The 25,507-nt window shown below is 42.1% G+C and overlaps 1 protein-coding gene across 2 annotated transcripts in view; it reads right to left on the bottom strand.

Moving 5' to 3' along the window:
- GARRE1 (granule associated Rac and RHOG effector 1) overlaps positions 1-25,507 on the bottom strand; it is a 96,563-nt gene that overhangs the window by 27,147 nt on the left and 43,909 nt on the right. For both annotated transcript variants that reach the window (XM_080645790.1, XM_080645791.1), the window contains 5 exons: positions 10,770-10,967; positions 3,219-3,359; positions 2,909-3,004; positions 2,622-2,783; positions 806-964 (listed from right to left, as the gene is read on the bottom strand). In XM_080645790.1, coding sequence (XP_080501916.1) covers positions 806-964; positions 2,622-2,783; positions 2,909-3,004; positions 3,219-3,359; positions 10,770-10,967 — 756 coding nt within the window. The remainder of the gene's footprint in view (positions 1-805; positions 965-2,621; positions 2,784-2,908; positions 3,005-3,218; positions 3,360-10,769; positions 10,968-25,507) is intronic.

The raw sequence follows: 25,507 nt of genomic DNA, 5'->3' as shown, positions 1-25,507 counted from the left end.
GGATTAGACTAAGAAACAGTTCTTTAATTTTCTTAGTTCTAATTAGATTCTTTTAGCCTGACTGAAATGCTGTATCTTTTCAAAAAAGCAGTCATTTAATTCAAGAAAGTACAATCAAATACATAAAGTTATGTGGGTCAGCAGTGTCAAATAAAAAGCTAAATGGTGACTTCAGATATTGACCACATCCAACTTTAGCAAAAGTTATTCTCTCCAATGGTGATAAAGACTAAGATTATTTCTGAGTTGACACTCGATTGCTAAGAAGGAGACAGAGCTGGGATACAAAGTAACTGCATGGGGGCATTACTTATACCATTGAGGTCTCTGAGAGGTGATATTTGAGCTGACATTAGGAAGACTGAGAAGAAGTGAGTCACATGATAATCAGAGAGGAGTATTCTCAGATAAGAGGAGTATCAAATGCAAATGCCTCGGACAGGTAGAAGCTTGGCCTGTTTGAGCAACAGAAAGACATCCACTGAAGCTCTAGAGTAGTCAAGTCAAGTCAAAGGACACTATCAAATCATTGCCAGTGAAATGGTTTCCTTAAAATGAGGAAAGTCTGCAACATCATTTTGCAACTAGGTTCCCTACTAATACATATTAAAAACCTACAAAAAAACAAAACACTTTTTAATGCTACTCTTTCCTTACCTTTCTATCTGGTCTAAACTCTGTAGCACCAAAGAACTGTTAAAGTAACTCAGTATTTTCACACATGCCCGCACCCCATCCTCACATGCTTGAAACATCGTGTCTCCACTCTCTCTCTCTCCCCCATCCATCACACATATTCACTCACCAGTCCAGCTTGGCCAAACAGCAGCTGTACAGCAGTCTTGCAGGCGCCCCGCCATGTGGATGGGCACACCTGGTTCAGTACTTCAGTTACAGGAAAATCATCCCTTGGTGTGATTCCATTATAGCAGCCTGCCTCCTTGATCAGCTGTAACATTGTATGCTATAAATATATAACAAGAGTGGTCATATCTTAAGATAAAGCCACACAAGAGTGTTCATATCTTAAGATAAAATTTATAGACTGAAATGCATTTACAGGTACATAATAGTCCTCAAAAGAAAAGTATTTTGTTTAAGTACCCCAAATAATGGAATTTAATTTGTTAAGTAATTATCATCAGACACTCTCAGAGATTTTCTCAATCCTATAGAGTGAATGATTAGATATATCACATTCATTAATACACATGTTGGTATTTCTATACTAGCACAAAATGCAGCATTATCTAGCAATCTGCTAGTGGACACTGGTTGAGGAATTTTGAATTCTGAATTCCTCTAAATAAGGAGACAAAATCATCTGGTAGAAGTAAATACCAATGAAAACCTCAACTTTGCTTTGGATTACCAAGTGGTCAGGTATGCAGGCTCTGGAAACAGATTGCGTAAGTTCAAATTCCAATCTACTACTTTCCAGCTATGTGACCTTGGGCCTTAGTTCCTCTATTTCTCCAGTGGGGTATGCTCATGGGTGATCATTAAAAAAGACGACGCAAGTGAAATGCTTGGCATAATAATGCTTGACTCATGGTGTTCCACAAATGGAAATAATTATGGCCATATTATGACAAGATTTCTCCTCTTATTTTTTCATGAAAGTCCACTGAAACATTAACTATAAAGAGTATTTTATAATGTGCTTTCAAAAACCTTTATGTTAGACATTTGAACAAAATTACAAATAAAACTAACTCGACAAACGTCTCATTAAAAATGTTACCATAGCCCTAACCTGTTTGGCTCAGTGGATAGAGCCTCGGCCTGCGGGACTGAAGGGTCCCAAGTTTGATTCCGGTCAAGGGCATGTACCTTGGTTGCAGGCACATCCCCAGTAGGGGGTGTGCAGGAGGCAGCGGATCAGTGTTTCTCTCTGATCAATGTTTCTAACTCTCTATCCCTCTCCCTTCCTCTCTGTAAAAAATCAATAAAATATATAAAAAAGGAACCATAGCCCGGCCGGCCATTGTGGCTCAGTGGTTGAGCATCAACCCATGAACCAAGAGGTTTTTAGTTTGATTCCTGGTCAGGCACATGCCTGAGTTGTGGGCTTGATCCCCAGTAGGTGGCGTGCAGAAGGTAGAAGATCAATGTTTCTCTCTCTCTCATCAATGCTTCTATCTCTCTATTCCTCTCCCATCCTCTCTCTCTAAAATCAATAAAAACATATATATTAAAAATAATAAAAAAGTCACCATAGCCCTGGCCAGTGTGGCTCAGTTGGTTTGAGCATTGTCCCATACACCAAAAGGTTAGATTCCTGGTCAGGGCACATACCTAGGTTGCAGGTTTGATCCCAGACCCTAATTGGCACATGTGGGAGACAAGCAATTGATGTTTCGATTGCTGTTTCTCTCTCACTTTGATGTTTCTCTTTTTCTCTCCCTGCCTCTCTCTCTAAAAATCCTCCTTTGGGGGAGGATAATAAATAAATTCACCATAGTTCACTTTTAGATACCAGTTTATGGAGAAAGGTTAATGCCTCCTGACCCAACTTCAGTTTTGTTTTTTAATCTATATTCTTTACAAGCCTTTAAGTTTCCTTAACAACTCTATTTTCAAGTTCACACCCGGGTTGTTGGAACCCCACGGAAAGCTACCGTCTTAAGTTTCAGATTGTCAGCGGCTGACTCGTTGAAGGAGACACCCTTCAGGAAGTGTGATCCGATCTGCACAGGGACAGTAGGAAGCTCACACTGCATGGGTTGCGGGGGCGTCTGCCTCCGCCCTGTTTGCTGTGCTTCTGCCTCGCTGCAGCAGCCCTGGAAGAGGTTTGGATGGGAGAGAAAGGATGACCCACAGCTCATCTGTCAAGACACTTGGTTCACTTGGTATGGCGAGACTGCCATGCCACAGCTTCCAAGAACTACTAGAAAGAAAAGTGTACCTGCAAACTGGCTTCAATTGCTTTTGGATTCAAGTGGAAACCAGCTTTCATTGCATATTCACAGTGGCCTAAGCTTTCCAGAGCTATTTTATATGCCTGCAAAGAAATTATTTTAAAAAATCAAGATTACATAGATTATAAAATGACAAAGTCCAATGAAAATAGAAATTTAAAATTCTATAGTTTTTAAAACACGTAAGGCCAGCTACTATATCATATTACTCTTTCCAATTGGTTCAACATCAGAACTGTAACTCCCTCCCTTGTCCCTATCCCTGAGGTATCGCTGTGCCAGCTCTGAAAAACTTACTTGCAAAGCACTGTCAATTTTTATGTTCAGTTCTTTTAGCTGGTGCTCAGGAATTGCTGCACTTTGAGAACAGAAGAGCTGTTGAACTTCAATTCCTGCCAGGCGGCCATCACAACCTCTTTCTCTTAGTCTAGATGTTGCCTGCAACATAAATAATTACTAGTAGGTAAAAGAGGATGCTGCAGACACTGGCAAAATTAAAAAGATAAAATACAAAAACAAAGGAAATAAAGCAAGAAATCATCTAAGCCAGTGGTTCTCAACCTTTCTAATGCCGCGACCCTTTAATACAGTTCCTCATGTTGTGGTAACCCCCAACCATAAAATTATTTTCGTTGCTACTTCATAACTGTAATTTTGCTACTGTTATGAATCTTAATGTAAATATCTGTGTTTTCCGATGGTCTTAGGCTCTATAGCAGCGGTTCTCAACCTGTGGGTCGTGACCTGTAGAACCGCTAGCAGGGTCGCCTAAGACCATCAGAAAACACAGATATTTACATTATGATTCAAAACAGTAGCAAAATTACAGTTATGAAGTAGCAACGAAAATAATTTTATGATTGGGGGTCACCACAACATGAGGAACTGTATTAAAGGGTCGCGGCATTAGAAAGGTTGAGAACCACTGAAAGCATTAAGATATAAGCCAGACATTCTGGATTGGTTGTATTAAGCAGTGGGCAGCCAGAAATTTTGAAAGATTCCAGCAAGCATCCTGAAGAAAACATAAGCCTGACACAGCACCATCTTTAAGAAACCCTGGAAAGCTGGGCTGGTTTGGCGCAGTGGATAGAGCATCGGCCTGTGGACTGAAGGGTCCCAAGGTTCAATTCCTGGTCAGGGCACATGCCTGGGTTACGGGCTCAATCCCCAGTAGGGGGCATGCAGGAGGCAGCCGATCAATGATTCTCTCTCATCATTGATGTTTCTCTCTCTCCTGAAATCAATAAAAATATATTTTAGAAAAGAAACCCTGGGGAAAAAAACTTCCTGACCTGTTATTTATTTTTTATATATAAAAATATTTGCATTTAAAATTTCTCTGCTCTAGAAAGACAAATAACCTAGAATATTGGCATCTGGTGTTTCCAGAATAAAAAAAACAATGTATATGGTTGGGTGTTCCTATATACCAAAGTAAAAGTCACACCAATACAGAACAATAAAAAAAATACATCAGAACATTAAAGGAAAAACAGAGCTTTTGAAATATGCACAGAAAAATTAAATACTAATTATTCAGGCATTAAACATGTTTATGAAGAGTACATAAGAAAAAAAATAAGAAAAAAACTAATCTTTCCTTGTGATAAAATGTAAGTTATGGTTCATGACTAGAGAGTAAGGAAAATAAGTATCTGATTTATTAGGTGGGAGGAAAGCTTCAGGATGAACTCTTTCAATTCTCCAATGTATATTTTTGTTGCAATAATATTAGTGCAACAAATGACATTTTTAAACAGTTTTGTTCTCTAGGCTAGTGTAAGAGTTTTAATGTTTACCAAAGTTGTAGGACTAAGGAAAAGTAGTGAGCAACTATCTATATACTAGAGGCCCGGTGCACGAAATTTGGTCCCTAGGCCTGGCCGACAATCAAAGTGGGAGCGTCTGGCATGGAAGGGCAGATCCCAGTTGACCTCTGGGCCCTGGGCAACACCTGGGCCCCCAGGCCCATGCACACCTCCCTCCACCTGAGTCACAGTGCCCGAGTCCCCACATGGAGATGTGGTGAGTGCAGCCAGATGCCTCTGGGCCACCCAGCAGCACCGCACAGACCGGTCTCTCCCAGCCGGCCTCGCAGACCAGCTCCTGCACAAACCCATGGGGAGTCAGACCGGCCCCTGTGGTCTCGGTGGCTGTGGCCCGGCTCATCTGCAAGAGGCTGTGTGGGTGTGGGGCGGACTCCTTGCAGGCACCCGGCACCTGAGCACGTGAGCTCTGGTGTCCTGGTGAGGGGGCAAGGAGGAGCAGGGGGAATGAGAATGAGCTCGGCGGACACCCTGCATTCTAACAGCACCTCCACCCCCATCACCCCTGCCCCCAGGTAGCTGGCCAGAAGTCACAGCCCCCCGCCCGGGAACCGCGGGAGGTTGGTCGCTGCAACCCACCCCCAGTTCCATGTCCCAGCCCAGGGCCTGCCGGCCACTGGTTGCCATCTGCAGGGCGATCTTTGGGGCGATCAGGCCCCCACTCGCACCTGCCTTGGCCAGGCCTAGGGACCACACCCGTGCACAAATTTCGTGACACCTAACAAGACCTTGTGCATCTTGGCCTGGCACTGCCTGCTCACCTGCTCCACCATCCTGCCGTGGTCCCTCTCTCATCGGGGCCCATCGGGGCTGGCAGTGCTTCCACCTGCCATGTGCCATGCTGCCCCCTGGTGTTCAGCGCACACCATAGCAAACGGTCAAGTCCCAGTGGAACAATTTGCATATTAGGCTTTTATTATATAGGCTATAAAAGCCTAAGCAGCTGTCAACCGTCCACCCAGTAGCTATGACCCACAATGACCACCAGGGGCAGACGCTCCAACCAATAGAGGAGGGTGCGGAATCAGCCGTGGGTTAGGTTGCTGCTGGGGCACTGTCGGCCCCAAATCTGCTTTACCTGCACCCTGGACCCAGAGAGGAGGGAGGAGGGAGCTTGATTCCTTGCGGAATCGGCCGTTAGTTGCTGCTGGGGCACTGTCCTGCGGGGATCGGGCTGAAACCAGCTCTCCAATATCCCCCGAGGGGTCCCAGATTGTAAGAGGACACAGGCCAGGCTGAGGGACCCCACCGGTGCACAAACCTTGTGCCCTGGGCATCTACTAATGCTATAAAGTTCCAAAGCAGAACAGAGTATTGAGGTATACCATTCCAACCATTCCCTGAACCTTAAGAGTCTCACAGTAACAGAATTTGACTTTTTAAAAGAACCTTTCAATCAAATATTTCACGCACAAGGTCTTGTTAGGTGTCACTGGATAGATAGTGAAGTACAAAACTTGTTCCCTATCATCTTGGAGCTGATAGCCTCATGGACCAACAAGGCACACAAATAAAACATTTATCCCTGGCTGGTGTAGCTCAGTTGGTTGGGCACTGTTCTGGGCACTGAAGGATTGCTGGTTCAATTCCCGGCCAGGAGTATGCAGGAGGCAGCCAATAGATGGTTCACTCTCATATCAATGTTTCTTTCTCTCTCTCCCTCACTCTTCCTCTCTAAAAATCAATAAAATATTTTAAATAAATAAAGATATAAAACATTTAAAAATTAAAAACAGAGGCCTTGGCCGGGTAGCTCAGTTGGTTAGAGCATCGTCCTGATACGTGAAGGTTGCGGGTTTGATCCCCAGTCTGGACCACATAAGAATCAACCAGCGAATGCATAAATAGGAAGAACAACAGACTGATGTTTTCTCTCTCTCTAAAAAGACCAATAAATAAATAATAAAAAAGAATTTTCTCTAAAATAATTAAACGTGGAGAAAAGCACATGGATTGAAACAAAGACTGTAATAGGAACACTCTAGACCAGCCATCGGCAAACTACGGCCCGTGGGCCGGATCCGGCTGTTCTGTCCGGTTCTCTTGCTCTCCCCTCTGCTCCTTTACTTTGAATTTATATTAGTTCACACAAACACTCCATCCATGCTTTTGTTCCGGCCCTCCGGTCCAGTTTAAGAACCCATTGTGGCCCTTGAGTCAAAAAGTTTGCCCACCCCTGCTCTAGACACTGACATTTAGGCTGAAAGTTTAAGAAGGAGAAGGAGGTAGTCAATGGAAGTATGGGACGGAGGTAGAACAGGCTGACATAGCAGCAAAAAACGAGAACCAAGTGCGCAAAGGGGACAGTGACCACTGATAGGTTGATGAGCAAGGCCAGACTCTGCAGAACTAGGCAGGTCATAGTGAAGGGTCCACACTTTACCCTAAGGAAATGGGATGCAACGTCACCCAATTTTAAATGGAAAGAGATGAAGAATGGCCAGACAGGAAAGGGAGAAAGGAGTCTAGCTACCAAAAGTGTCAGAAGAGAATTTGGACTAGGATAGTGACAGTGGACATGGAAAGAAAGGGACAGATCTGGGATATTTTGCAGGTGCGACCTATAAGCCTTTCTTATGGATAGATATAAACATAACAGAAAAATTGGAGGATAAATCTCAGGCTTATTGCATGAATGACCCCGAGTGGAATAGCACCACTTGCTAGCATGGGGAAGATTTCTTTTTTGGGGAGTGGCGGGGGGAGGCGACAGGTCTGTGGGGATAAATTAAGCCTGAGACACCTAGATACTTGAGGTAAGCAGAAGCTGAATACAGGGGCCTGGAGCCCACAGGAGAAGTGGTCACACACATTTGAGGGGCCCGAGGGCACAGTTTTTAAAGACTCAAGACTAGACAGAGATTTCCTAGAATTGAGCCTTAAGAAACTCATATTCATAGGTTTTGTTGAAGAGGAGAAGCTAGCAAAGTAGATGGAGAGGATGGCCTGAGAGGTTAAAGGGTGACTAAGAACGCCTGGTTCAGAAAATGTCACAAGAAGAAAGGATTTCCAAGCGCTCATGCTGCTGTGAGCTGCTGAATGGAGGCAAAGGGTTTCTTGGACTTGGCAACACAGAGACAGCAGTGACCCTGACAAGAGAAGGCATGTTCTTGTGTAGGAGTGGAGGCCAGATTTCAGTGAGCTGAATGATGCTATTCATATAAAGTTTCACATTGTATAAAATAAAACCTTATACTATTTATGAATATATGCACATAGAGCAAAAATATGAAAATATGCACAGGAGTCACAGAATCCACACTTAAGAGGTTATCTTTAGAGAGGAAGGAATGTAAATAAGATAGTGGAGAGGTACAAAGGGGATTCATTTGACTTTGCAATAATATTTTTCTATGAAAAATAAAAGGTATAGAGCAAATGTAGCAAAAAGTTAAGATTCATTTTACGAAGCTAAAAGGAAGATAGATGAATATGTGTGACATTTCCTATGTGCTTGAAATGTGTCATAATAACATTTTTAAGACTGAAACAAAGGTGAGTTGAACAGTTCTAAGTTGGCTATGAAAAGAGCAGAGAAACAGGGTAGGGCAGGGTGGACTTTTGGGTTAGTAAGCATGTCTGTGTCCTGGAGGGAGCGCGCTGAAGGGGAGAAAACACAGGGTCCCACCACAGAAGCCTTGAAGGCGGGGACAGAGTAGGCCCTGGACAGGAGGAGGGGGCACCTCCTCTACTAATAAGGAAGGGAAGGAAGAGAAGAGGGTCTGCATTGAGGGAGGGATGTCACTTGGTGATGTGAAGAAGAGGGACTGCTGCCGAGCAGATTCTATTTTCACTAGTGTGGGGTACTGTCACTGGCTGAAAGCAAAGTAAGGAAAGGCAGAAACCCATGGGCAGACTGAAGTGGGTGAAGGAAAAGGTGAAGGCAAGCAGGTCAAGGGACCCCCAGGAGGCCTCACATGGGCTGGATTCCCAGCATGAATGATGCCAACAGGTGGAGAGGAGAGCACCGTGAGCCAGGTACTAAGGATATAAATGTGAGCTGCGTGATCAGGAGGTTGAAGCCAGCAGCCGCAGGACACACATGATCCAAGACAAAGGTCTGGATCCCACTGCTCAGCCACCTGCAATAAAGTCAACAGGTCCCACACTCACATTTGACCCCCAATTAGCACTTAAGGGCTGCTCTGAAAAACAGCAAGAAAGCTAAGAAAATAGTATGAGCAACATAAACTGATGAATAAAAACAGATCCAGAGACGGAAAAGCATCGATCAGACTGTCAAACCTCAGAGGGAAGGTAGGGGAGGGTGGGGGTAAGGGGCAGAGATCAACCAAAGGACTTGTATGCATGCATATAAGCCTAACCAATGGACACAGATACCAGGGGGGTGAGTGGCATGAGTGGGGGGTGGGGTGGGGGGCAATGGGATGATAAGGACACACATGTAATACCTTAATCAATAAAGAAAAAAAAAATATATATATATATAAAAGAAAGCTAAGAAAAGCCCTTAATAGGAAAGTGAGACCAAAACAAACAGAAAAAAAACTGAAAGGAAATTCAAAAGAAATCACAACAATGCAGAACAGTATAAAACTGAATTAAGAAAATGACAGAATGTAAGATGTTAAGGTGTAAAAAAATCACATTTAAAAATTTGATTAAGCCCGGCCGATATGGCTCAGTGGTTGACCCATGAACTAAGAGTTCACTGGTTTGATTCCTGGTCAGGGCACATGCCTGGACTGTGGGCCCGATCCCGGGTAGGGGGCTTGCAGGAGGCAGCTGATCCATGATTCTCCCTCATCAATGATGTTTCTATCTCTCTCTCCCTCCCTCTCTCTCTGAAATTAATGAAAACATATTTAACAAACAAAACAACAGTTCTTTAAAAGAAATTGATTAAAGAAGATCTCTAAAACATAAAATGAAATTTTCCCAATTTAATTATGGAATGATTCAAACTAAATATTATATGACAATATTTATATAACAAAAATAAATATTATATAATAAATCAATATACTACTCCTTATACTACTCCATAAATTATCTTTTACTCTGTAAAACAAAATTAGTGCTAGTTAAAGTCCCAACTTGAAAAGGCTTCTTTTCCCCCTGCCTTGGAAATAAAGGAATATTAAATTGCCGACAAGAAATGTGTTCTCGCCCTAACCGGTTTGGCTCAGTGGATAGAGCGTCGGCCTGTGGACTGAAAGGTCCCAGGTTCGATTCTGGTCAAGGGCATGTACCTTGGTTGCAGGCACATCCCCAGTAGGAGGTGTGCAGGAGGCAGCTGATCAATGTTTCTCTTTCATCGTTGTTTCTAACTATCTCTCTCCCTTCCTCTCTGTAAAAAATCAATAAAATATATTAAAAAAAAAAAAAAAAAAAAAGAAATGTGTTCTCACCAACTATATCCCCACCTAGTTGCCTGGCTGACTACTCATCCTCTGCAGCCAGCTCCAGTCTGTCTTACAGACGGAGGCACCAGCCTTTTCTCCCTGGTCCCTCTAGAACAGGGGTCCTCAAACTTTTTAAACAGGGGGCCAGTTCACTGTCCCTCAGACCGTTGGAGGGCCGGACTATAGTTTAAAAAAAACCAACTATGAACAAATTCCTATGCACACTGCGGGCCCGGGACGCATCGGCTGCTAAGCAGGACAGGCAGCAGCACCCGGGGGGCCGGATAAATGTCCTCGGCGGGCCGCATGTGGCCCGCGGGCCGTAGTTTGAGGACGCCTGCTCTAGAAGCTTTGCTGCACTGATCCTAGTTGCAGGCAGGCCCTTCCTCTGGGTTCCCACGCACCTCCATCACAGTCCCTTAACCGGGTTTTGTAAGCCCTTTCTTCAACAAGGATGAGTAGAGGCTGTCACCCCGTGCCTGGTGCATGTCTGACACAAAGTGGGCATTTACAAAGACATTCTCTGTTAAATGAATGGACAAGTTATTGGTTACAGTTTAAAATTCTAAATAAGAAGGCTCTTTTAAGAACCCACAGGCAAAGGCCTCTCCTGTTTGAACACAGGGCAGCAAGCTCCCCAAAGTCAGAGTTACCTCAGCAGCCCCTCTCCAAGATCGCACAGCTTCCTCCAGTTCAGGTGTGTGGCCCATGCCAGATAAGCTGCTGCTCTTTTTTTCAGGCACAACCACCTCAGCAAAACAAGAGTGAGCCACTGGCTGGACCTTCTGTAATGCCTGGGTCAAAAACTGGAAATGGACCTGCACCACGGTCAGGAAACATCGCCCCAACACCTGTGAAAACAAGAGCCAGGCATTTTTAGATTATGGGTTGCTACTACATTAGTGCAGTCAATTCTCAGCCATCAATCTGAGTAGAAGGTAACAATTAACTGGAAATCTGAAATTATATGAAGTTTAGAAGTCACCATGCTTTAGAGGGATCTGCCTTTGTTCTCATCTTTAGACCTGGGTGCCTGATGCCTACAAGTCAACCAAATAGCAAGCCCCAAGGTTCATAGGCACCTTCCAACTTCTCACTCCTCCATTCCTGTTCTCCACTCCCCTCATCTGGACTCTGGCTCACATTAACATGCCTGTCTGTGAGCTCTGGCTAAACCAGAGCAACCCACAATTCCAATTATATCTACACAGCATTCATAAGGCAGAGTAAAAGCCATGTGATTAAAAATCTGAAAAGTCAGTTTTACTCTAAGAAGACATTCCATTGGAAATGGAATCCAAAAGAACAGGTTACTTTGGTAACAGTGTTATTAACATAGTTATTAACATAGCTTTATGTCATACTTCTACTCTTATGAAACAAAGCTGACAGACCAGTCTTCTAGGAGTCAACAAAACCTACTGGGCAACTCCATTTGTTAGTCCAGCAGAAACCCTCACCTGATCCATGTTAGTAATTGGTTGGTTGATGAAGTAGTCCATTAAACTAGGAAACTAATTTTAAAAGTACCATATACATAACACTACCTTAACATATACTATTAATATGTAATTATAATAATGTATATACTAGAAATACTACATAACACAAACATTTTAAGATATGGATGTGTATTTATCTACAAGCCATTGGCACTTGCTAAAGCTGTTCTCCGGGGCACCAGCCTTTTCTCCCTGGTCCTCTAGAAGCTTTGCTGTACTGATCCTAGCTGCAGGCAGGCCCCTTCCTCTGGGTTCCCACGTGGGTCCCCGTTTCCTTGCTTGAGTTAACCCCAACTACAAGGTGTTCTCTAGGATTAACTATTTCTTTTTCTTTAAAGGAGAGCAAGAACTTGCCACTTAAAAGGCAACTTGAGCAGAGACCCTCCAGGTTACTGGTATTTCCCCTAATCTTTTACATTTGTTTTGTCCACACCAAATTTGACCACAAAAACTTTAGCCACTTTTATCATGTACCATACAATCACATTTTTTTTCATGGAAATTATTCCAAATTTCACTGGCTTACATAGGAGGTTACTTAAAAAATTTATTTATTGAGTTTGCAATTTATCCAGCTGGCAGAGCACAGATGCACTCAGTGAACTGCCTTGGGAAGGTGGTGAATGTTGGGAAACAGTTTCCATTGCCTTTTGCAAGCAACTAAAATCTTATGAAACAATGGAATTGTCCAGTCGGTTTTGTTGGCTCCTAGAAGACTGGACTGTCAGCTTTGTTTCATAAGACCCCAATGCCGACCCTCTGGCCCAGTCCTGTCCCTTGGAGCAGCCAAAAATAAGACTTAAACTTGGACTGCTCACTTCCTAGTGCACATTTCAGATGCCTGTCTGTGAGCTCCTGTCCCACTAGTCAAAGAGTTCTGCTTCCTGGAGAAAGAGACTCAGGGAAGTTCCTAGTGGTGACAATCCCTCGGAATTATTTTTCCTGGTGGAAATCACTAGGACCAAACTAAAACAAACAAACAGAAATCTCACACCAAAGTAGCCACCCTCTATAGTAAACAATCAGAACTACAGGCTAAACTACAGGTATGGGTTTTTACTCACAAACCTCCCTCAAAGCTATAACCCATCAATGATCTGTGTCAGATGGGGCATGGTGAGGGACACAAAGGAAGTAGACCTAGCAGCCTACAGACATGAGACATGAATGAAATAAATGGCATTTAATTTGTACCATACTTAACAGCCAGCTTTAATGGAACACTCAGTCTGTATTTCTCCTATGTTAAAGATATCACATGGATCATTTAATTTAATCCTGGCAACAACTGCATAAGGTCATTCCCATTTTACAGACAATAAGGCTAAGACACAGAAAGGTTTAAACTTTGTCAAGGGAACACAAACTGGATGTGGCAGAGTGGTCACAAGACTCAGATGTCTATGCGCTTAGCCAGTGTGTCCCACTGCCTTCAACAGGCTCTAAACAATTGGATACAGCTGTGGGCTGGATGCACTGAGACCAAGGACATGACAGAAACTCAACCTTAACTGGCATGCACCAGAATGAGGGTGTCCCGAAGCTCCACACAGTATAAACACAGGGGGAGGAGAGCTGGGTCCTCAGGTATACAAACTCTTCCTCCTCCTTCCTCAGTTTCTTGGCAGGCTATAGCAAAGGGGGGAGGAAGGGAAGTAGAGATGTCATGCACCTTGTGCTCTGGGGTCACACTCGTACAGCTTTAGACCAATATAACCAAGTCATTCATTTTTCCAACAATATGTTGTATGTGAATGCCTGATATGTACAAGCACAAAAAAGGCCAGAAGATACTACAAGAAAGACAATGAGCAAATCCCTGTCCTCATGAGAGTTACCTTCTAATGGTGGGGAACAAATCAGTAAGTAGATATGCAAAGCCAGGGCTACTGGAGGAGAAATGCTAAAGGGTGAAGTGGGAAGGAAAACGATCTCTGAAGAGAGGACCAAGGGAACAGAGTGAGTTACCCCATCCTCTTCTAAAAGGGACAACTCAGGAAAAGGGCCCTGATGCAGGGGGTAGAATAGGGCATTTTCTGACAGTACTGGTCAATGGCAGGATGGAAGCACCCTCTCACTGTTGAGTGGAAGAATAGTGAAAGGAGGAGGGTGCTGCTGGAGGAGTAAGTGTGGGGAGAGATGCTGCATAGTTTTAAAAGGCAGACATTTGGTATGTTGTCTCCATTAACCTACTACATATTTGATCTTGGATGAATTATTTAATCTAAATTTCTTCCCTAATAAGGACTGATGAGAACAAGAACTAAGTCCCTCCCTCCTCCTACACGATGCATGGAATGACAATGTAAATATGTTTGTGACAAAATATTTGTGTTGTAAGCAACTCATTAAAAGCCAATCAAACCAATAGTTACCCTGGACCTTAAAAAAAGCCCATTTCACAGAATATCTGCTCTAAGTTTGCATAAATTAACAGATGCATAAACAGCATATCCAGAGAGAGGATAGAGCTCAACCTCCAGCCTGCCTCTACCCATCTTTTCTATATACATCTGTCTTAGCCCACCTCCCCTGCTGTAACAGACCCCACACTGCTTGACCCAGGGATGGGCTAGTCCTTGGGATTTTCCTGAGAAACTTGGAGGAAATATAGACTCTAAAGTTATGAACATGGAAGCGTGTGACCCCAGGGCAGTGGATGGCTGCTTTTCACATGGAGAAAGTTTCCTGGACTGCGGTATTCAGTGAGGTTGCAGAACAGATGTGGCAAGCAGGGGAACAAAAGAGAGACATTTGAATTTAAAATGTCAGTGGAGCTATAGTTACAGCTCTATCAACAATTACCATTTATTGAAGGATTAACCCATACCAAGCACTTTATATGCAGTGAAGCAACTCTGCGGGTGACAGCGATTCATCCATTTATAGATGACACCACTGAGGCTTACGGAGAGAAACTTGATGTATAGTAGAGATCCAATGCCAGGTCTGTTTGACTCCAAAGGCTGTATTTCTAACCACAAGGCTGCTCTATCTTCCTATGACAACAGTGGGTGAATACTAAGAAGAGGAGAGGAACCCTGACATCCTCTGTATACTGTCAGACCATGGGGATGGGAATGCAGACTGAGAGGCATAGCTCAGTCTTCACTGACAGTTGGAAAGGGATTGGGGCAAGAGTAACAAGTGGGGTGGCCTGTGGTATTCCTGTGTGGCATGAGCCTCAAATTTTATGATCTCCACAGCAGAGAACAGCTGCTAAGACTGGATGGAAAAAGCAATGATAAACAGGGGGAAGGCACCTGGGGCTTAGAAAAAGAGCAGCTTCTCCTGCCTCTTAAGAAATTCCCAACCACAAAACATCTGTCCAGTCCTTCAGTACATCAGTCTTACTCTTGGTATTTGCATTAAAAAAATAAATCCATTCACCCCAATGCATCCCAAATTGATGGAATTTCGGATAACAGGCCATTATCAAACTTTTGCATTAGGAGAAACCTTTGGGTGTGACTTAAATTCCTCATAAAGGCCCAATTACTGAGTATAGACAATCAGTGACCCTTCCCCTTGTGCCTCCATGGAACATTCTGGATTATAAACATCAATCAAGGATCTGCTGAGACCGACTTTTCTGGGAATCCCTGATGGAGGAGAGAAAGGGCATGAATTCGCTTTCCCATTCCCCTGTATATGTACAAGATTTGCTGCTAAGGGTATTGTGTTTATGGACATTTTCTTTTGGTAATTTTTTGTTGTTAATTCTCACTCGAGAATATTTTTTCCATTGACTTTCAGAAAGGCTGGAAGAGAGAAATGGAAGGAGGGTGGGAGGGAGAGAAAAAAATCATCAATGTGAGAGATACATCGATTGGTGCCTCCTGTACACACCCCTACTGGGGCCAGGGATTGAACCTGCAACCCAGGTCCATGCCCTTGACCAGGAATCAAACCCAAGACCCTACAGTCTGTGGGCCGCCTGGTCAGAGCCTTTTTGGTAATTTTTATACTTTATTAATTAAAACAGGTTTTAGTTTAAGGTCATCCTATTTTGAACCCCAAAAGACGATCTTTTCCACACCACCATAATTTTGGATGATCTACTCAAGTTTACTTCCTAGAATATTTCAAAAAATTATTTTTAAATACATTTTTATTGATTTCAAAGAGGAAGGGAGGGAAATATAACCTCCCTACCAGGGATCGAGCCCACAACCGGGGCATGTGCCCATGACTGGAATCGAACCAGGGACCCTTCAGTTTGCAGGCTGAAGCTCTATCCACTGAGCCAAACTAGCTAAGGCCAAAAAAGTTTTTTCATTATTCCTCATCTAGAGCTGAGGCCTAAGTCCTTAATATCTGCTTGTTGAAATTACAGAATACCTGAGACCACCCCATCTCCCAACACACCAGTGAACTTCACCTCAATACATACAGTGTCTCACTAAGTTCATTTTCTGCTCAACCTCATTTAACAATTTGTCTTTTTCAATCCCAGCAGAGTGAAGAAGTAAAACTGTCCTGTATGTTAGTGTCAAACATTCCCAGGGATTCTAGCATTTATTTTTCATCACTTTAAATGTTTAAAGTTAATGAAATGAAGTCGATTCAAATTGGTTGCTTTTATTAGAAATTCCAAAGCCATTCAATCATTTCTTTCTCTTCAATCCTTGTACCTCAAACATTACTTTGTTTCCAAGTGTCCTCAACCTTGTCCTTTTGTAATTATGACAATTCCAGAGTCATTACATAATGACCTAAACAAAAGACCAGAACTTGATACAAAGATCTAAATGTGTCTCCAGAGATAGAGAAGGAAGTAGACCATGCTGTGCAAAGTGCCTTATGAAGATTAGATTACAGTACGAAAATGTAAAAAAACAAGCTTATGGAAACTAACATGTATAGTCTGACCTAAAAACTGATTACAATGAGTGTTTAAATATTTACAATTAAAAGAGCAACGAACAAAACAATAACAAAGATCTCTTTGCAGTCGGTGTTGATTTAGCGCATAAAGAAGTTACCATGCTATGTTTAGGAGAAAGAAGAAGGAAGAAAAGCTAACACATGCCCAAGGGTGGCTGAGCCAACACCAAATGCTAGTCATTCAGACAAAATTATATTCTGTCCCTGGACATGCTGCTTTACTGCTGGTGAAAATATCAACAGATAGTTTCTGAACTCCTACTTCATGTGCCAAGCGCTGTGGTACACAAAACCTTTTACATCAGTAATTTATATTCACTGCAAATAAATCAGGGGGAAAAAGATCAGCTACATACATAAATAAATGTACCAAATATTACTAAATAGAATAACCACTGATTTACATATTTTTATACAGCCTACATTTGTACCTATAGATGGTTTTTGGAAAAACTAAATCATGTTGTGTTGTTTTACAGCCTGCTTTGCAAAATAAAATACATACGTCAAAAATGTATTACCATGTCAACACAGAGGAAATTTTTTATTTCAGCTACACTGCTATAAATCTTAACTAATTAGGATAATAATAAAATATCATCCAGGACATGAATAAGTTAAATGTGACTCAAGGTAACTAGGTGCACATTAATTATAGTAAAAGAGCAAAATAATACTATGGGTTTATATCAGGCAGGGATAAAAATATATTTAAGTCACCAGACAGCATGTGGCCTAGGAGCCTACTAGAATTTAGAAAATTCTTGTTGACATGAGTGTATTTTTGATTAAAAATTGTCACTTCAATCAAGAAGAAAATACTAAAATATTGATAAACTAAATTGATAAACTAAACTGATAAACTGAAAAGGCAAAAGGAATTCACAAGTGGAAATCTGACTCCATAAACATTATCTTCATCACTTAGGAGAGGGGCTCTCTCTGCATGTTAGGTGATATGGCACTAGATGCCTCTCAGGTGTTACTTCATTGAATACAAATCCCCATCCCCATTTGACAGGGATACCCCCAGCCACTTTTATTCACATGGTAACCCAATTGGTGATAACTGTGGCAAGTCTTGGGCTGAGGCAGGAAAGGGGGTCTCACATGTCCTCTCTCTCAGCACCTGAGATGATGGGCCTTCTTGAAATACTTGCTTCCCTGGGCTTCCAAGACACTGCCCTTGCTCCACTTTCGTCCTCCCTCTTTGTTCCTTTTGCACCTTCCTTGGCTGCTTCCTATTCATTTCCTGACCTCTAAATGAGCCCAGGACTCACTGGTGCTAGATTCCTCCTTTGGTTCTCTAGCTACATTCACTTTCTTGATGACCTCAACCAGGATCGTTTTAGAGCTTTAAATACTATCTACTAACTGATGGTTCTCAAATTCACATCTCCAGTATGGACCTCAGTCCTGAACTCCAAAACTGTATATTCAATTATCTACCTGACATCACCTCTTGGATGTCTAAAAGGCATTGCAGACTACCCTTCCCCAGTGCCCCCCATCTCAGTATATAGCACTACCAGTGCTCATGTCATAAACCTTGGAGTCATCTTTGACTTCTCTCTCTCACACACACCACCACCACTCCAGAAAACTCTAAGGAAGGGTAGACTGGATATTGGGAGGAAACTAGCAGACTCTCTCTTCTCTTCCCTAGAGGCTACTTTCCATACAGGAAGCCTTATAAAACAGAAATCAGATTATTTCACTCCCCTGCTCAAAATCTTCTGATGCCTTTCTATTACAATCAGAATAAAATCCAAATTCCTCATTGCATCCTACAATATCCTACATGATCTGGCCCCTTACTATTCTCTGAACTTATTCCTATCCCTCTTCTCTTTGCTCTTGCCACACTGGCCTTCTTGCTTTCCTCAATAATTTTAAGAACAGCTCCAGTCTCAAGTCTTTTGTACAAGCAATTGCCACTATTTCAGGGTTCCTCAACTTTAGCACTACTGTCATTTGAGGTCAGAGAATCTGTCGTTAGGAGCACTGGTTGGGAGATGCAGCCACCACAATCACTCAGATCACATTATTTTGAATAAATTTTGCAATCTTTATTGTTGGAAAAAAAAAAAAAAAAAGAGCAGAGTAGTCCCTTCCTCCTTGGACTTCTGAGGCACCAGTAACTGCATAAAAGTGTGAATGTGGCAGCAGAGGAAAGCTTTTGAGCATCCAGGTATCCATTTTGCTGCAGGATTAAAATACAACTGAAGCACTGCAAGGAAGAGAAATATCTAGACTCCACCTTCTCAAAAAAATTAGAATAGAAAATCAGATAAATCTAAGAGCTCTGTGATCCTGCAAACTGAGGCCTTTCATGATCTGAAGCCTGAGTCTAGTTACCTAATGTCCCATACTTTATGAAGAAACATCATCCCACCATGGGTGTATATGTGTTAAGTACTGGGGAAAGGTATTGGTCAGAAGTCAAGAAAGAAACTAAGGACCTAAAAGATGATAAAAATTGTTCCCAAAACACACAGTGAGTCAGTGACATTCTGATTCCCTCATATGGAAATCCAATATTTTTTACCCTATCATAGTCCTCTTTCAAACCATTCTGGGACACATGAATTTTTTGGTTCCCCAGTGCATATAAAAGTTATGTTTATACTATACTGTAGCCTATTAAGTGTGCAATAGCATTATGTCTAAAAAAATATACATACCTAAATTTATATGCTGCCAAAGTGAACACATACTAGTACACCTTAATTTTAAAAATAACTTATCACTAAAAAATGCTAAATATCACCTAAGCCTTCTGCAAGTCATAATATTTTTTAATATATTTTATTGATTTTTTTACAGAGAGGAAGGGAGAGGGATAGAGAATTAGAAACATTGATGAGAAGGAAACATTGATCAGCCACTTCCTGCACACCCCCCAATGAGGATGTGCGCGCAACCAAGGCACATGCCCTTGACCGGAATCGAACCTGGGACGCTTCAGTCCACTGAGCCAAACCGGTTAGGGCAAGTCATAATCTTTTTGATGATGGAGAGTCTTACCTTCAATTTGTAAAAAAAAACCAAAACAAAGCAATATTTGCAAAGCACAATAAAATGAGGTATGCCTAAATATTAAACTTATGGCCAAAACAACAGGATCTATAACTACTGGAAGGGAACAGACATATGCAGATGACATAACTACATATACCAAAAAAATAGTGAATGAAAAGAAACATTAGATTTATTGAGTTCAATCACATAGCAGGAGAAAAGATAAAAATATAAAAACCTATAATATTTCTATATTATAGAAAAAAACGTTTAAATATTATTTCATTCATTACAGCACCTAAAATATAAATAATTTAATAATTTTAAGAATACACACTCACTAGAAAGAAAACTGGAATTTTACTAAGAAACATTACAGAAGCTTCACAAAAAAACCTAATAGACTGCTAAAATCCTAAAAAACAAAACAACTTAGCAAAATGTACCCAGGTCCTAACTATGTTTCTCATCCTCTCTAGTGGCCGGCAAACTCATTAGTCAACAGAGCCAAATATCAATAGTACAACGATTGAAATTTGAGAGCCAAATTTTTTAAACTTAAACTTCTTCTAACGCCACTTCTTCAAAATAGACTCGCCCAGGCCATGGTATTTTGTGGAAGAGCCACACTCAAGGGGCCAAAGAGCCGCATGTGGCTCGTGAGCCGCAGTTTGCTGACCACAGCTCTAATGCTCTCCAGCTGGCATTTGCAGTGTGCCTCCCCACATCGAATCCTTGTTGCTTTGAAAGCAGCCCCTCAGGAAATCACTGTCACTGCTCTGACTGTACCCCAGCCCCAGGAGTGGCCAATCAGTGGGTTCATTTCACCTTTCTGGCCACAAGGTCCAAAGATAAGAAGTGACCTAAGACAGTGGTCGGCAAACTGTGGCTCGCGAGCCACATGTGGCTCTTTGGCCCCTTGAGTGTGGCTCTTCCACAAAATACCCTGTGCGGGCACGTATAATGCGATTGAAACTTCGTGGCCCATGCGCAGAAGTCGGTTTTCGGCTCTCAAAAGAAATTTCAATCTTTGTACTGTTGATATTTGGCTCTGTTGACTAATGAGTTTGCCGACCACTGACCTAAGCCAAGCCAACCACATTAGTTTGGAACTTTTGTCAGAATCTCCAGAAAAGCAGAGGTGCTCTTTCTGCAGAGTTGTTGGGGACTCGGGCAGGGAGACAGAAGTCTGCCTGGAAATAAAGGCAGAGAGACGAGACCAAGGCTGAGTCTGTGCAGTATTGAGTAAGCTCCCAGATGCAACCACAAAGAACTTACTTTCTTTAGTTTCATAGGTAAATACAACAGTCCCCCCCGCCCCCACCTTTATCCACAGGGGATAGTTCTAAGATCCCCCAGTAGAAGCCTGAAACCGCAGATTAGTACTAAATTCTATTTACATTATGTCTTTTTCCTATACATATATACCTATGATAAAGTTTAATTTATAACTTAGACATAGTAAGAGATTAACTTAATAAAATAGAACAATGGTAATAACAGTAATAAAATTTAGGTGAATGTGGTCTCTCACAGTATCTCACTGCACTGTACTCACCTTTCTTGTTATGTGAGATGATAAAATATCTACATGAGAAGATGAAGTGAGGTGAATGACACAGGCATCGGGACTTAGCTAAAATGGACATTCTGACAAACAAGCACTTTATGACTTCTCTTTGGCATACCCGAATTGCCAGCATCACCATCTTGTGCTTTGGGGCCATTATTAAGTATTATAAGTGTGACTTGAACATAAGCTCTGTGAGACCACACACTCCATCTGATAACCAAGGTGCTTACTGATTAACAGGTAGGTAGTGTATAAAGTGTAGATACTCTGGACAAAGAGATGATTCACATACCAGACAGTATGGAGCAAGAAGGCAGGAGATTTCATCAGATCACTCAGAATGATGTGCAATTTAAAACTTGTGAATTTTTTATTTTCAGAATTTTCCATGTAATATTTTGGACCAAAGGTAACTGAAATTGTGGCAAGTGCAGTCATGTATAAGGGGGGACTACTATACACTGTTTTGCTAAGAGGCACTACAGTGCTACAGTCACACGTTTGTACTCTGTAAGCCAGTATGCCTGGGTCTGAAGTCTAGATCTGCCATGAAGACTTTTGATAAATTGCTTAATTTCTCCATACCTCAGTCTCCACATCAACAAAATAGGAACATGAATAGTACCTAACTCATAAGGTTATTAATAGAATTCAGTATGTTACTGTGTATAGTCCCATCACAAATATGGTGATGAGCCCAAGCTGGTTTGGTTTAGTGCACAGAGCATCAGCTGCAGACTGAAGGGTTCGATTCCGGTCAAGGGCACATACATCAGTTGCAAACTCATCCCGGACCCTGGTTGGAGTGTGTGTGGGAGGCAACCAATCAATGTGTCTCTCTCACACGGATATTTCTATCTCTCCCCCTCCTTCCCACTCTAAAAAAATCAGTGGAAAAAGTATCCTCTGGTGAGGATTAACAACCAAAAAAAAATATATGGTGATGGAAGGAGACTTGACTTTGGGTGGTGAACACACAATGCAATATACAGATGATATAATGTAGAATTGTACACTTGAAACCTATATAATCTTAAACAAAGTCACCCCAATAAATTTAATAAAAATTTAAAAATGTGTAGAGTCTCAGAACAGAACATGATATAAGTACTATATGAGCTTTTTTTTAAAAAAAATATATTTTATTGATATTTTACAGAGAGGAAGGGAGAGGGATAGAGAGCTAGAAACATCGATGAGAGAGAAACATCGATCAGCTGCCTCCTGCACACCTCCTACTGGGGATGTGCCCGCAACCAAGGTACATGCCCTTGACCGGAATCGAACCCGGGACCCCTCAGTCCGCAGGCCGACGCTCTATCCACTGAGCCAAACCGGTTTCGGCGCCATAGTGATTCTTAAAACAACTTAAATATTAGTCTCTTGTTCAAAATCCCCCTTTTAAAAAATCCAATCTCATTCTGTATAAAATCTAAATTCTTACCAGAGCCTGCTCTGTCTTCATCCACCAGGAGTTAGGAGATTCTGGTATGGGAGCTGAGTCCTATCTCAGGGAGCTGGATCAGGCTTGATATTTTCCAATGCATCACAGCACTCATCATACCTAGTGTCACAGTCTACTTATTTATCTGTCTTGCCCACCGAGCCTAGAGCACTTTAGATGGTCCTCACTCAACTTTGCCAGTGTACAGCCAGCTCATCTGTATTCTACCCTAGTGGTAGCAGCTAGGTGAAGAGGAAAGCAGTGAAATCTAACAAGCTGACCAGCAACCATAAAAATCCTATATAATAAAAGCCTAATATGCAAATTGTCCCCTCAACTGGGAGTTCAACCAGGACTTTGATCAGGGGGTGGGGCTGGCAGCCAAGGCAGGTGGCCGGGGGGAAGGGAGGAGCCCCCAGCTGGCAGCCGCTAGGGACCCTACCTGTGCACGAATTCCGTGCACCGAGCCTCTAGTTTAGAATAAGAAATAATTCAGGCCCTAGCTGGTTTGGCTCAGTAGATAGAGCGTCGGCCTGCAGACTCAAGGGTCCCAGGTTTGATTCTGGTCAAGGGCACATGCCCTGGTTGTGGGCTCGATCCCCAGTAGGGGGCGTGCAGGAGGCAGCTAATCAATGATTCTCTCTCATCATTGATGTTTCTCTCTCTCCCTCTCCCTTCCTCTCTGAAATAAAGTATATTAAAAAAATAATAATTCAGGGAAACTAGTTCTACATAGAATTACATTCCATGAAATCTTTCATTTGTTTCCTTCTAATTTGCCCACCAAACCTAATTTTTCACTACTGTCTGCTCAAATCTTCTTAGCAACTATGAAATTTTAAATCATTCTCCTAAAAGAAAGCAACATTGTCAGTTTAATCACCAATATTAGGAGAACACCAATTCTTTCCTTGACTCCTACACCTGCTGCTAGGGTCCTGTCTTCAGAGGAGTCTTCTCTCTGTTCTCATTTTCTTTGAGTCACTTCTCTTTTCTTCATTTTTCTGCTTTCCATTCATCACTATATCTTAATAATACTCCCTGCAATATTGTGATTTATAGTAAGAAATTTATATATTTGGTCTACTTTCAAGGTTCCTAGCACACAGCTCCCTAAAACCCTTGGAATTTTCTAAGTAACAAGAGAGATAAAGTATTCGTAACATCTTTCATCCAAACCTGAGTTTATGTTGATGGTTTTTGGAAAGCCCCTAAGGATGGAGGCTTGTTGCAAGGGGAACCAACCAACAGATTAGGGGTTTGGAACTTTCAGCCCTCTGCCTCTGGGGAGGAGAAGGAGCTGGAGGTAGAATCAATAATCCACAGACAATAATTTAATCAAATCACACCTATGTAATGAAGCCTCCAAAAAGTCAATGATCCAAAGGAAGAGGTTCGGAGAGCGTCCAAGGTGGTGAAGATATGGAAGTGCTAGGAGAGTGGCATGCCTGGAAAGCGCATGGAAGTCCCACATATCTTCCTACATACCTTGTCCTATGCACCTCTTCCATTTGGCTGCTCCTGAGTTATATCCTTTTATAATCGAGTAAGTAAAACAGTTTTCTGAGTTCTGTGAGCTGCTCTAGCAAATCAATCATGGGACCCTTTGATTTATAACCAGTCTGCAAGGACAGGTAACAACACCCTGGGCTTGTGATTGACATCTAAAGGGGAGGAGGGGCAGTCTTGTGGGAGTGAGCCCTTAATCTGGTGAGATCTGATGCTAACTCCAGATAAATAGTGTCAGAAATGCCTGGTGTGGGGAAACCACTACACATCTGTTAATGAGAAGTGTTAAGAGTGAACAGAGTATCTGTGAGTAGACAGAAAATGAAGTTTTCCTAAATACTCCCCTTTCTGTTAGAAGACCACTTCACATGCACAAATCCCTCCATGAAATGGAATCTATTGGTTATTCTTGATACATTACTTCTATCAGGTAGTCATACGTTTCTCTCTTCCTTTAAGTTTGGAAAATGTCCAAATATACACAAAAGCAGAGTATAACCAACCCCTACATATCCATCAAAAAAGCTTCAATAACTACCAACATTGGGTCATTTTTAAAATTATTTTTAAGTGTCTAATCCCAAAGGCATACTTTAAAAAAAATATGTATTTTTATTGATTCCAGAGAGGAAGGGAGAGGGAGAGAGAAATAGAAACATCAATGATGAATCATTCATTGGCTGCCTCCTGCACACCCCAATTTGGGGATTGAGCCTGCAACCCAGACATGAGCCCTTGACTGTTATTGAACCCAGGACCCTTCAGTCCGCAGGCCAGCGCTCTACCCATTGAGCTAAACTGGTTAGGGCCACTGATTTCAGAGTTTGGAAGGGAGAGGGAAAGAGAGACATCAATGATGAGAGAATCATTGATCGGCCATGTCCTGCATGTCCCACACTGGGGATAGAGCCCACAACCTGGGCATGTGCCCTGACCAGGAATTGAACCATGACCTCCTGGTTCATAGATCAACACTCAACCACTGAGACACACCAGCTGGGTGCCATGCCATTTTTAAAAGTTCTCCACAACTCCACTTTTGTTGAAATGTTCTGAAGCAAATCCAATCAACCAAGACCTAGTACATGTTCAAACTTGCTAAATTATTTTTTAAAATGTCTTTTTTTTTGTTTCTCAACCCCAAAGGCTCATTTTATTTATTTATTTATTTTATTTTTGTTGTTTTTTTTTGCTAATCCTCACCAGAGGATATTTTTCCATTGATTTTTTTAGAGAGTGGGAGGAGAGAGAGAAACATCGATGTGAGAGAGACACGTCGATTAGTTGCCTCCTGCACGGCCCCGACCAGGGCCAGGGATCGAGCCTGCAATTGAGGTACGTGCCCTTGACCAGAATTGAACTCAGGACCCTTTAGTTCACAGGCCAACACTCTTATCCTTTGACCCAAAGTGGCTAGGACTTAATGGTATTTGGTTTTTATATCTTCTAATTCTT

Source organism: Plecotus auritus (assembly GCF_963455305.1).
Source record: "Plecotus auritus genome assembly, chromosome: 10".
Classification (NCBI taxonomy): domain Eukaryota; kingdom Metazoa; phylum Chordata; class Mammalia; order Chiroptera; family Vespertilionidae; genus Plecotus; species Plecotus auritus.
Note: the sequence above shows the minus strand (reverse complement) of the source record. Positions and strands in the feature narration are given on the sequence as shown.